The sequence below is a fragment of the Rutilus rutilus genome (genome assembly GCF_951802725.1).
Source record: "Rutilus rutilus genome assembly, chromosome: 19".
Classification (NCBI taxonomy): Eukaryota; Metazoa; Chordata; class Actinopteri; order Cypriniformes; family Leuciscidae; genus Rutilus; species Rutilus rutilus.
The window spans coordinates 27879917-27893680 of NC_140232.1; the positions used below are offsets into that span (position 1 = coordinate 27879917).

At 36.6% G+C, this 13764-nt stretch overlaps 1 protein-coding gene across 1 annotated transcript in view; it reads left to right on the forward strand.

Moving 5' to 3' along the window:
* Positions 1-13764, forward strand: part of xpr1a (xenotropic and polytropic retrovirus receptor 1a) — a 73311-nt gene that overhangs the window by 40964 nt on the left and 18583 nt on the right. Inside the window, exons 3-5 of the mRNA XM_084388538.1 lie at positions 8155-8256; positions 12070-12290; positions 13437-13586. Coding sequence (XP_084244664.1) covers positions 8155-8256; positions 12070-12290; positions 13437-13586 — 473 coding nt within the window. The remainder of the gene's footprint in view (positions 1-8154; positions 8257-12069; positions 12291-13436; positions 13587-13764) is intronic.

The following is a 13764-nucleotide window of genomic DNA, read 5'->3' on the forward strand; positions in this document are numbered from 1 at the left end:
TATCTGAGCTGAACAAAGGAGACAGATCTTCAGTGGTGGTTTTATCAGTGACCTTTCTAGCTTCCTGTGAGTCAGAGAGAGAGAGAGAAATCTTCACAGGGCCGTGATGAAGCTGTTTTTAAGGCAGAGTATGCAGACGTCTGGCCTGTGTCTGACTGTGAGCTGGACTGATAAAACTTCACAGCTGAGATGCTCAGCGGGTTTCAGCACACAGCCAATCTCAGCGGCAGCTTTTCATTCACGCATCAGCTAAAGAGAGAGAAATTTTAAGACTCAGAATTAAACAGACCTCTGGCTGCAATCTCTGAATCATTTTTTGTGTGTTTTAAGGGATTATGTGGAGATAAGCAGACAATCCTTTTTTAGAGATGCGTTTGCTGTTCTCATCTTAAACTTTTTTTCTGCTATTTCCACTGAGATTCTATGTTAATGTGTCCTTAAATCTGTTCAGTCAATAAGAATAAGCTCTCCAGTCTTTAATGTTTCTAAAAATGTTATGTATTTCATAAAAACAAGTAGATTAGAACTGGCCACTTAGTCACAAAGTCTTGCCCGATTAATTCTAATGCAATGTTTCCAGCCCAGGAACCCCTAACACAATTACAGGGGAATATCCTGTCTGTACTGCTCTCTAACAGACTGCAGATGTTAGAGTTGGGTAAATCACCCAAATTATGTTTGCTTATTTACAGGCGTTTACTGTCAAGTCACATTCTTGGTGAATGGAATGAATCTGTGTTGATCTGTCAGTTTGATGACATGGAGCAGATCTTCCCATCTGATATCTTGAGAATAATGGTTGGGAGGATGAGAACAAAGTTTAGACTGAAATAGTTGTGCACTTTGAGGCTTATTATTTTAAGGGTTCCTGTGATGCAGTTTGAAAGATTTAGGTCAAACTGTGTAATCATGAATACCTTCATAAATGTAACTTTTCTCTTCGAGAATGAAATGGAATGTCTCATTATAGTTGCACGGAAGTGTATTGTTCTAAATAAAGAGTTTCGACCAGAGTTTTTGAGAGCGTTCTGGAATTGGAACACAATTTCAGAACCACGGACAGCTCACATACTTGAGTGGAGCTTTCTTTCAAATGAGGCCATGGAAATTATGATTATTAGACAATGCCAGACTCTGAAATTTTGAATACATTGCTTTATCCAAGGTATAAAATGAACACTTGCCAAGAGCAGTGTCAAATTTGGCTCCCATTTTTGTCTTTTGAATTCTCAATTATCCCGCTTTTGAACCTTGGATTTATCAAGTGGAACCCACTTTTTTTAGGCATGTTCTGTGCCTAATTTTCAATTTAGTTTTTTTTTCGAGGTATCTTTTGTCTATTGTTGTTTTTCTTTCTTATTTTAATTTTTTTTAATTGCTTATTATAAAAGCATAATAGTTTTCATACTAACACATAAATATAATGACAACTAAACTGTTTAACTGAAGGTGTCCCAGGTAAAAAATTTCTTGTTCTAATATATGTATTACTCCAGTCTTTATTTATTTATTTATTTATTTATAAGGTTACTGTGTAATGTGTGAAACATATAAATGTTGTAATATTCTTTTAATATATTAAATGTTTTTTCTATATTGACTGGCAAACCATTATTTTATTATATATCAGCATAAACATACATCACTAGACAGGTAATGAACATAATCTAGCTAATTTATTCACAGCTGAAATGTTGCACGTATATGTAACAAGCAAAGATAATAACATTACAAGTAATGTCAGAAAGATTCAGATGTTCATAAATACCAGTAGTGATGATGTACAAGGACGACGTTGTCACGTTGCCAGAAATAGAGCGTCAGTCAGTGTCCAAATGTGTAGTGAGCTAGCGTCCTTTACTGTCCTTACCAGTTCCCGAATTTGAGAACATGATACTGATTCACTAGCTCAGAAGCTAACGGGACCTGATTTAGACGCACACTGAATCTAGAAGTGAACAGGAACTAGCAGACCCCTTCTAAAAGTGTCTTGTCAGGATGACATGTACAGCTGAATATTTCATTGTGTCATTTTTGTGAACCAAATCCTTGGCAGCATCATGTCTCTGACCAGCTCAGATTTCATATCCCACCATCCATTTCACATCCCATCTGTGTCATCCACCCCACTTCCTAATGCATTCGCCCAGTCTGGATGCTGCCGGGAATCCCACAACCCCCGCCCCCAACCCTACAGAAACCAAGATTTACACTCTCAATGTGCTGGGCTGCTCTCTGATGAATAAGTCTAGACTGAGACCTCGAAAGAACTTCTCCCTCGTGCTTACTTTGCTTTTATACATGTTATTTACATGGAGACTGCTCTGGGTGTATCAGACTCAATAATGTGCATTGCTAATCATCTCCCAACCCTAGAAGCTTCCTGATTGGCTGGGCTAATTGTGGCTTGAGGGACGAGAGAGCTGGTGGAGAGACTGAGACTGGGGCTGCTACAAGAGTTCTCCTTCATCTCTGAGGGTCTGGTTGAACTTAGCAAGGGGGCAGGGGGGGCGAACGGATGGCTGTAAGAGGCTTTTATGTGCTACGTTTCATGTTTTCACTTTGTGTCTCTTTCCCAGCATGCATCGTTCCTGCTTAACGGGTTCCACCGCACGGCTGTCCTGCTGCAATCCCACCCACACACTTCAGCCTTTTAATAGAGCATGCCAGCGAGAGCGAATAATCACCCCCTCTAATTTACTCTGGATGATGGGCCCTCGTAAAAGCCTCCAACAATAGAGCGTTTCCTGTGCCTTTTTATTGCCGCCAGGCGCACAGTTTAATTCAACTGCGATGATTGAGATCACCATGTAGAGGGGAGATAAGGGACTCACACCCATGTTTGCGACAATGCAAACAGCGAGACGAGGGCGATAAACAGCATTGAGGCGGATAAATGGATTGTAAAATGAGGAGAGGTCATTCAGCTGTCGGTCGAGGAATCGCTGTGTTCACACACTCGCCACCAGTAGCCCTCTAATGAGAGACGATATCGCTCACCCTGGACAATACATGCATTGCTCTCTCGTTCTCTGCGACGTAAAATCCATGTGCTTGCTTAATTGAACTTGCCAGTCTTGCACTGTAATCCTAATGGAAAAGAATTGGGGGAAAAAGAAACATTTGCTTTTTTTGTTCCGAACGGCAAGGCAGATGAATCCTCTTCCTGCAGGGCTTTTTGGGTAAAACAATACACTGTCTGATCCCTTGATCCATGAGTACAGTCAGTTCTAGTAAATCTAGGCACCCAGAGGGAAAATGTTATATTCATGTGAGCCTGTCAAGGGAGGTATGATAGAGACGGAGAGAGAGAGCGAGGGAGAGAGAGAGAGATAACCCCAGATGAAAAAAGTGTTAGTTGCAGCTTTATAGGATTGGCGTGCAGGATTTATGTGTAGGATTTAAGACACAGGAAGTTCCTTAGTCAGGAAAAGTGTGCTGAAGTCAGGGTTCTGTACTTCACTCTTTAAATTAAAGCACTGACAGTTAATGTGTTTTATGGATGAAACCAAACAGGTTGAAAAGAAAACCATATTTAAAATGTACAAATATGATTCAGCCTAGTGTTTTTCTGGATATCAGTTTAAAATTTAACCCAAGCCTGACATGAAATAATAGTCTAAAAAACAAGTTTGCGTACATGTTTTTGTATAGAGTATAATATTTGAAACATTAGGCTTTTATAGCCCATATAGTTTGATTTAGGAAAATGTGTCGCTCACACTCGAGGAGGAAAACTGCCTCAGTTTTATTAAGAGACCCAAACTAAGCAAAAACATGCAATTTAATGCAATTGCTGATATTTATATATGCAAAATGTAAGATGAAATACTGACTCGCTTGTAATGTAAGCCAATGATATCTTGTAATGATATAAACCAACAGTATATCAGACTACTTGCATAAAATGCATATGAATATGACAATGACAATCACAGTTTATTTGTATAGCACAATTTAAAACAACAGCTGTTGACCGAAGTGCTTTCCACAATGAAATTAAGTTCATTTAAAAAATAACCAACAAACGAGACAAAATGACAGAAAAAGACCTAAAAATCGCACAAGAACATAAAAACCACATAAAATCACAACATTAAAAACATGATAAGAGAACAAAAAAAAACAGAAAAATCAGTTGTCACTCTATATCTCCCAATAATATGCCTTTGTAAGATGATATAAATGCGTTGTTTTATGATCAAAGCTCTGTAGTTTTCATTGTGGGGGGGGGCAAAACATACAATGCAACACAATACGATGATAATTGAGAGACGTATCATCAAAAGCCTGATGTATCATATTTTGATACTCACATTTCTTCTGAAATAATGTATGGATAATCAAGTAAACCTAAATTGCTTTAGTTCATTAACTGTTGATCTTGAAACATGAAGGCAGACAGTTTTAGAAATAAACTAAAAGGCCTTTTACTTGCTATAAACTATCAATCAGATGACAGAAAGCATGGTGTAGATTGTGTTCAACAGGTTTTTCAGCAGAGTTTAATAATACATTAGGCTTTATAGGGTTATCTTCCATCAAAACTGAATGAGAGTAAAGAAAACATACACTGTAAAAAAAAAAAAAAACATCCCCAAGTCAAAATTTTCTAGTGACTGGTCACATCTAAATTTTTCAATTAGTCTGACGTATTATTTCTCATTGAGCCAATGTTAACAGACTATTGCAACAAGAATTGCACTTGGACCAATTTAAAAATTTAGATGTGACCAGTCACTAGAAAATTTTGACTTGGAGAGGCTAGAATTTTTTTACAGTGTAAAGGTTTTTTCTTTCTTTTGTGTTTTGTGTTCTTGGTTAGGGTTTCGAAGTTGGAAACTTTCCATGGCAATTAACAAGAATATATGAGAATTAACGTGAATTAATGGAAATAAACTGGAAATTTACAAGATTGCAGCACTGTAAAAAATTTCTAACCTCCCTAACTCAAAATTTTCTAGTGACTGATAACATCTAAATTTTTCAGTTGGCCCAAGTGAAATTCTGTAAATTTAATTTTATAATTTACAGAATTTCACTTCGGCCAATTGAAAAATTTAGATGTTATCAGTCACTAGAAAATTTTGAGTTAGGGAGGTTAGAATTTTTTTACAGTGAGGTGAGCCTATAAAAGGGAACTTGACCACACCCCTGAATCTGGGGGATTTATTTTATTCAGCTTTATTTAAATTTTTTAAATTTTTTTATTTAAGTTCTACTCACAAATAAATCAAAGTCCAAAATTTCATTTTTTTTATTTATTTGTATTAGTTTACATGCATGTCTGAATATGACCAAACAAAATGTTTATATTTCTGTTTGTAAATGATAGTTTGAACAAATTACCCAAATTTCCGATGAATTTCCTTTAATTCCCTTAAATTCCCATTAAGTTTCCAAATTGGAATATTTTCAAAATTCCCCATGCAGCTTAACTTCCCATGGAAAGTTTCCGTAAATTTACCGGACATTGGTATAGCATGGCTCTAGTGACACCAAGGTGGTGGGTTTGATTGTTGTTACTGATACACACACACTTGCACCTTTATTGTGTTTGCATATGGACAAAATGGCAAGAATCAATATAGACATGACATAGCACATGTTACTGTTTTCCAGTGTGGTCTTTTTCTCCTCTCTTGAGTCATGTTCCTTTGTTATCCGGGTCATGACAGAGGCATAAAGGCATTGTAAGGCTAACGAGGGCTGTCGTGGTAAACAGCAGGAAGACACCAGTAAAGACATTACACATGGCTTCCTCTGTTACTGTGACAACTGAAACATAATGAGTATAAAACATGCTTTACTTCTAACAATCTGTGCTATTTGTTTACATTTTCTTGCCATATTGTTAAAAGTTACATAAAACTGTATGGCTTACTTAATGTTTGTGATGTGACACTTTTGTGACACTGAATATTCAGTGGAGAATGGATTTTATCCATAGGGATTTGATTGGATTGTGGATGTTATATGATAGTTTTTATTATTTATCCCTGCCCACACAGCCTTGGTGTCATCAGCAGAACAGACAAGGAGTTTCAGTCGTTACATGTTTGTAGACTGTTACATTTTGATGGAGGACTTTAAAAACAAACTCGGTTATACTTTATTTTAAAGGGGCATAGTTACATTGTACTTCTTCAAATAAGTACTGAGTAATTAACTACATGTACTTACTATAGAGTTACGGTTGGGTTAGGGTTTGGGGTAACACTTGTCAGTGTTACATATGTTACATGTAATTACCAAAGTAATAACAAAAATGTATGCATAATTACACGCAGCTAACTCTCAAACAAATCCTAATCCTACCCAAACCCTATAGTAAGTACATGATGTTTATTAATATTACTCAGTACTTGGATATATAATTACACTGTAACAATGACACCTTAAAATAAAGTGTAACCGGGTTTGGTTAAGGGTTAGTTACTTGTAATTATGCATAATTTACTTTTATTACTATAGTAAGTACATGTAGTAACGTGTAACTACGTCACCTTAAAATAAAGTGTTACCACAAACTTTTATTCTTTAGAGTAACATGCATGGATGAATTGTGCAGCTCCAGGAACATGCATTAAGATGTTACGAATTTATGCTGAACACTGGAAATGTGGTGAAGTTGCGTTGTAGTTAATATGTGGGCTGAATGTGTCTGTTAGGGGAACAGCACAGGTGTCCATGGTTGTAGAGAATTACTCTTTCTGTCTTTGCTATACATCACACAGAGAGACGCAAGGGGTCAGAGTTCATGCTGGGTCATTTCTCTCTCTCTTTGTTGTCAATCTTCAAAAGCACATTGGAAACAAAATTGGTGTGGAAAGAATTTTCACTCAGAAATTGCCAATAAATTTCCCAAATGCAAAGAATCTTGTAAAACATGCAATTTTGAAGTAGGAAGACTGAAACATTATTTTCTTGTAAGACATACTCTAATAAAACTGGTCTACAGCCAAAATGCTTCTTTAGCTCTTACCAAAATGCAAACTTTACTAATTTTGTGTCACTGAGAACAAAAATGATGCTTAAAATTGTTGATTGGCTCTAATTTTCAAGATGCTATTTGGTCAGTATAAATATGACCCTTGACTTGGGAATAGCAGAGGATAAGGGAGTTATAAAGGAAAGGGGATCTCAATTTAAACCAGAAATTGCTAAAATATATCTTTGACTGGATCTATGAATAAGTCTATCACTAGCTTTGGACAGTAATTGATTTTTAGGCAAACCAATGACTGATGCAATCTGGGGTTGGTTGAATAAACCGCTAAGACTATTACAAGTCAGTTTTTTCTTTCTTTTTCTTTAAGACTGTTTATAAGACACTGTCTTAACATAATGGCTATGTTTTTACAACTGGACCCTGAAGCTGGTATTGTGTCATACATGATATGAAGTGCATCATGTTATAGAAGTCATGGATGATGCAATCATAATGAAGTTTGCATCACTCTGCTGAACAAATTGCCCTATATCATGCAGAGGTGCATTCCTGGAGGGCCACAGCCCTGCAAAGTTTATTAGGGTTAAAGCTAAGCTGTGGCCCTCCAGGAACTGAGTTTTGCACCCCTGTCACACAGTGTCACAGTGTCATGCTCTCTTATTTGTCAATGTTTGATTTTGCAAAGGGACACATTTCTGTTTAGCCAAAGTGAGCATAGATGCCTCGTACTTGTGTGAACAGTACAGATAACTTCAGATGGAGCAAATGAATTAATACATTTCATAGTAAGTTTTATTTATATAACCCTTTTGCTGATTTTTAAAGTGTTACATAAATGGACAAGTGACAGGTATTATGCACAATATACATAGACGTAAACTATGTTGGAATCAGTAGCCAATCAGTTGTTTTAATTGTCATATTTGAATTTAAAAAGACAGCAGACCGAAATAGACAGACAGCTGTAAAACTTATTTAAACGTTAAACATTTATCAACTTAAACATGCTTATATTGCATTTGAAATCTGGAATTTAGACTTGTTGTTTAAAGCTCAAAGCGCTCGTTTTATAACTCCCTCTGGCCTTGAAGAGTCCGTATAAAGATGAAGCTGTGAATATCTCTAGTGTGAGTGGATTAGTGCCCACTGCTGAATATGAACATGAACATAGATTTACGCCTTTGTATTTTTTTCTCTTTCAGTCACAGATGAAGACACCGTCAAAAGGTACTATGCCAAGTTTGAGGAGAAGTTTTTTCAGACATGCGAAAAGGAGCTTTCCAAGATCAACACATTCTATTCAGGTATTGTTTTCTATGCATGCCATGAAAACTGTATTTTATGTATTAAAATAACTGTTGTCTATTTTAATATATATATATAAAAAAAAAAAAGTATTACTATGATGGCAAAGCTGACTTTTCAGCATCATTACTCCAGTCACATGATCCTTCAGAAATCATTCTAAAATGCTTATTTGGTTCTCAAGAAACATTCTTTATTATTATCAATGTTGAAAGCAGCTGTGCTACTTAATATTTTTGTGGAAACCTTGATAAAAAAATGTCAGGATTATTTGATGAATATGAAGTTTAAAAGAACAGAATTATTTTGTAACAATGTAAAAATCTTTACCTGTCACTTTTGACCAATTGAAATATTAATTTCCTTCAAATGATTAATTTCTCTAAATGGTAGTTCATACATTAACTAAAAATCTCTCCACTAAAAGTACTTGTATCCATCAATCAGTAGTAGAACTTTTTTACCATCGTTAATAATTAAAGGTCCCGTTTTTCCTGTGTTTTTGAAGCTTTGATTGTGTTTACAGTGTGCAATATAACATGTGTTCATGTTTCGCGCGTAAAAAAACACAGTATTTTTCACACAATTTACTTATCTGTATACCGCTGTTTTCACTGTCATAAAAACGGGCTGATAACTTCCTTGTTCTATGAAGTCCCTCCTTCAGAAATACGTAACGAGTTCTGATTGTGCCAGCGGTTCCTGTGTTGTGATTCGACAGCAGCTTAGCGCACGTTGCCCGGAAAGGTCACGCCTCTTACCATAACGTGGAGATGCATGCGCTCAGTGTTATTATATGAAAATAACAGCGTCTCGACGACATGGCGACAAACACACTCTACAAACGCAACTCTTCCTCTTCTCCGTGGGAGCGCAACAAGACCACGCCCCCTTTTTTTGTGTATTCCTGTGGGCGGAGGTTAGTCATAAAACTGTTCTAGTGACATCATTAAAGCAGGAAGTAGAGGGATGTAGTCCAAACCGGCCGTTCGCTGTATGCTTTGAAAAGGGACTTCTGTTAAATAAAATATCTCGCTTGGCATTGAACTTTGAGCTTTATAATTTTACAGGTATTATTTATGCTCTAACAGCAACATTACACACTAACTAAAGTTTGAAAAATGGGATCACGAAGAACAGGACCTTTTAACTTTTAATAATACTAACTGTTTGGCTACTATTATTGCATTCTATCTGTAACCCATAAATGGCACAAGTGGAAACAAACTTTACTGTGTGTGGTTAAACTGCAGCGGTCTGCTAAATGCCGTCAAGGGATTCCCTGTGCATGAGGTCAGGGTGTACAGCACTCTTTGGGAACATGATGTAGCCTAATATGTAATGCCTGCCATAGTCGGTTTAACTTGCGTCAAAGGGAATAGACTATGTTTGGACTGATAATAAATGCACACTGCAACATAAGCTGTTTTGTTGCATTGACTTCAGGGCAACAAGAATGTCTGATCTCTACTGCCTCTAGTGGCTGGTTATTGGATAGAACAGACATACATTGATAGCATGAGATTAATGCTTTGTTTGCATGTTGATGCATTGTTAGCATGCATAATAAATGAGAATATACATAGGTAATTCTGCTCAAAATTCAAATCTCAAAATGAGATGCGACAGAGGGATCAGCATTTATTCTGAAACAAAGACGCAGATGCACATTAATAATTTAACATGAAAGGAAAGCATTCATTCTGCTTATAATCTTGGTTTAGTCTTTTTATCCTCCAGTTGCCACTAAAAATCATTCACTCCCTCAGTGCTGCAGGTTTGATGGTCGGACCAAAATAAACTCTAATCGAGATGCCCAGCCAAAGAAAGCTGGCAAGTCCACTAAGCTGGAAAAATCTCTGACCCCAGTCCCCAAACTTTATCTTATTTTGTCCTTTTGGAATAACACATGGATGTTTTTCCACAAGGGCCAAATTAGATAAAGTTTCCTTTACTAGAAAGTAGTACAAGATAAAACAGGAAAGATGTCAATAAAAACATAAATGATATATGATGTTATTCTGCAGATAATGTTGTCCATGCATACACAGGCTTGTTTTCAAGGTTTATGTAGTGATATGCAAGGCATTCTCATATTTGATGAATTAGAAACTGAAATTCATATTAGGATGGCAGCCGCTGTTACTGCACTATAGCTAATTCTGTCTAGTTGACCCAGACTGTGTTATGGCCGAGACCCCTGCCTCCCCCCCTGAGTCGTCCTGAATTAACAACATAGCTTCTAAACCTTCAGTACATGCAGTCTTTGTCCCAGTGGACGAGATCTGCTAAGCACATAAATTCATAGTACCATCTTAGCCAAGTTCAGCCTGCAGAAGCACAGAACGTATACAGACTGTTATAGACTACTATTTAAATTGGCATGAAAGAAAACGAGGTTGTGCCGTTCATTTGATCCTAAGGACACATCTTCTATACACAGCCAATGTTTATTCTGGACATTCCCTATATCAGCCAGTGCTGTATCTTTTTATTATTATTATTATTATGGAAATGCATTTTTAATGCTTTGCGAATTTTTTCTGTGACATTTGTTTGCAAATTCTATTTGTCAACTTGTCAGCTTTTAAACTGGCGAACATAAATCAGGTTTTGACCTGTGATTGCCTTGGTTGCATCAGTAAAAATTGGTTGAAAAGTTTTGCCATATTTTTCAGCTAGTGTTTATGAAAGTTTATGAACATTTTGGTAGCCCTTTACAATAACGTTCCATTAGTTAAGGTTAGTTAATACATTAACTAATATTAACTAGCAATAAGGAATACATTTGTTACAGTGCTTATTAATCTTTGTTAACATTTTAATTAATAAAAATAATGTTAGTTCAGGTTCATTAAATAATGCTAACAGATACAGCTTTCGATTTTAATCATGTATTAGTAAATGTTGAAATTAACATTAACTGAGATTAATAAATGCTGTAGAAATATTTTTCATTCATGTTAACAAATGAAACCTTATTGCAAAGTGTTACCCACATTTTCAGCTGTTCTTGTAAAGAAAACCAGAACATTCAAGGAAAAAAAGGTTAAATTTATGTGTAAGAATATAAATAATAAATCATATTTTTTGAATAATATACACATAAAAATACTATAAATAATGTAAAATTCTATCAACAATATAAACAATAAATAATAAATGCTTTTAAAATGAGAAAACAAATTTTACATTTATATTTTTTTAGTTTTGGGATCAGAGAAAATGTTGGCAGTTCTAAAAGAAATCCCTGTGAAAGTGGACAAATTAGATTTGTAGATACAAAGTGTGCCAGCTCTTCTCCTCATTCTCCTTTTCAGCCTGGACTCTCTCGCTGAGGGTTATAGCCCATACGCTCCCAGTATTTACTTGTTGAACCTAATACCCATTTCCTTCCTCTGAAAGTGAGATGGGCGAGCAGGCTCCTGTTCACCAAACTGTGCTGGGACACAGGCCAGCGCGGATAATGCTGTCTGAGATATCACCCTTACAGGAAGAAGCTCATCTCTGACAGGAAATCTGTCTGCTTTACTTTCCACTTGATGGGTAAAATGAGGGATTTATTTGTCATGCAAAATGGATTCTGGTGAATCTCGTTGCAGGGTTGTAAGCCAAGCAGGCTTTATGTCTCTCAATAGACATAGTTGAATAGTTCTTAATACATTTTAAGATCTTCTTTTTCCGTTCTGGCGTACACCAAGGTTTTTTTGTTTGCCATTTAGTTTGCTCTCTAAGACCATAAATCGAATAAAATAATAATCATCAATAAGGTGTTGTTATTAATATTTCCTTCTCTTTTTGGATCTCCACAGAGAAACTTGCTGAGGCGCAGCGGCGATTCGCAACTTTGCAGAATGAGCTGCAGACGTCTCTGGACGCCCAGCGGGAGAGCAACGCTCCAGGGCTGCGCAGTCGCCGCAAAACGGTGTTGCCTTTGTCCAACAAGGAGCGCAACAAACATCGCAACATCAAAGACCTGCAGCTGGCCTTCAGCGAGTTCTACCTCAGCCTCATTCTCCTGCAGAACTACCAGGTCTGAAATTTGTCATGTTTTTGTTGTTGTTCATCTCATCTTCTGAACGTTGACCTTTTCCTCACTGGTTCTGTTGACACTTTTTTCACTTTTTTTGTTGTTCTCTGTTGATGAGACCACCGCTCGTGCACTCAAAGCTCAACATATGCTGCTCTTTTCAGCTGGGTTTTTTATTCATTCCTGTGCACTTTACAAATGTTATACGTATTTCCATATTCTTTTTTGCCCATATTTCTTTATCCTTCCATCAGTTTGGAAACGGTTGACTTAATTTGTGTTTTTCATGATTTTAACGTAGGGATTTCCAATTTTTTTGTCTGTCAAACCTCTTTGGACAATTTAATCACACATTCAAATGTTTATGGTTCTCTGATGTTTGTTTACAAGACATGCAGGTAAACCAATAAAATATTTCATCTTTTTTTAGTGTCTTATTTTGATTTGTTTATATTTTAAAAATATTTTATTTTACATCAGTTATTTTCATTAACTCATGAACCAGTTCCCAGGGTTGGGAAACCCTGATATAAAGGTGATGATACACAGGGCAACTTTTTGAGCAATGTTGCTGGGCAGTGTTGCTGTCAACGGGCAACCAGATGAGACACGGGGCCAACGACCGATCTAAATTATCCAGATAGAAATGTATTGCCCATTTTCAATGGGAAAGTGACCAAGCAACAATCGCTCAGCAAGATTGCCCAGCAACATTGCTCAAAAAGTTGCCCTGTGTATCATCACCTTAAAGGTTTACGATTAAATTCTTGAAATAAATTTCATACCCAAATATTGGTTGTGCTTACATGTGAATTTCTTTACAATGTGGACTTTAAATGGATAGTGAAGGGAAAGTAGTCAACAGGTATCCAACACACATGTGAACTGCTTTAATACAGTTACAACATACAAAATATCCCAGGATGCACCAGATGTCCAGAGCGAAGAGCTGGAATATTAATTTGTTTTCATGACTTTTCTCTAAAATGTCTAATTATTTCATCACATTATCCTAAATTGTGGAAAATAGCAATAATAAATAAATGAGTAGACGTGTCTCAACATATAGAAAAAGCGGATTGCTCTTTACTCTGTGTAGTTAGATGTGTAACTTAATTTCATATTCTGATTTACCCACACCTCATACAGAATCTGAACTTCACTGGATTCCGTAAGATCCTGAAGAAACATGATAAGATTCTGGATACACAGCGTGGAGCCGATTGGCGTGTGGCTCACGTGGAGGTGGCTCCATTCTACACCTGTAAGAAGATCACACAGCTCATCTCTGAGACCGAGGTAGACTGCCTGTCTCCACGTTTAGACTTTTGACTTCCTGCTCGTAAGATAATAAGATTGTGATGGTGTTACTGTACACCATCACGTGCTTAAACCCCTAGAGTGCATTAGAATGAAGCTGAAGATCAGAAATGATCAAACTAAAGTGTGCTGTCTGACCTTTGACCCTCATGTGCCT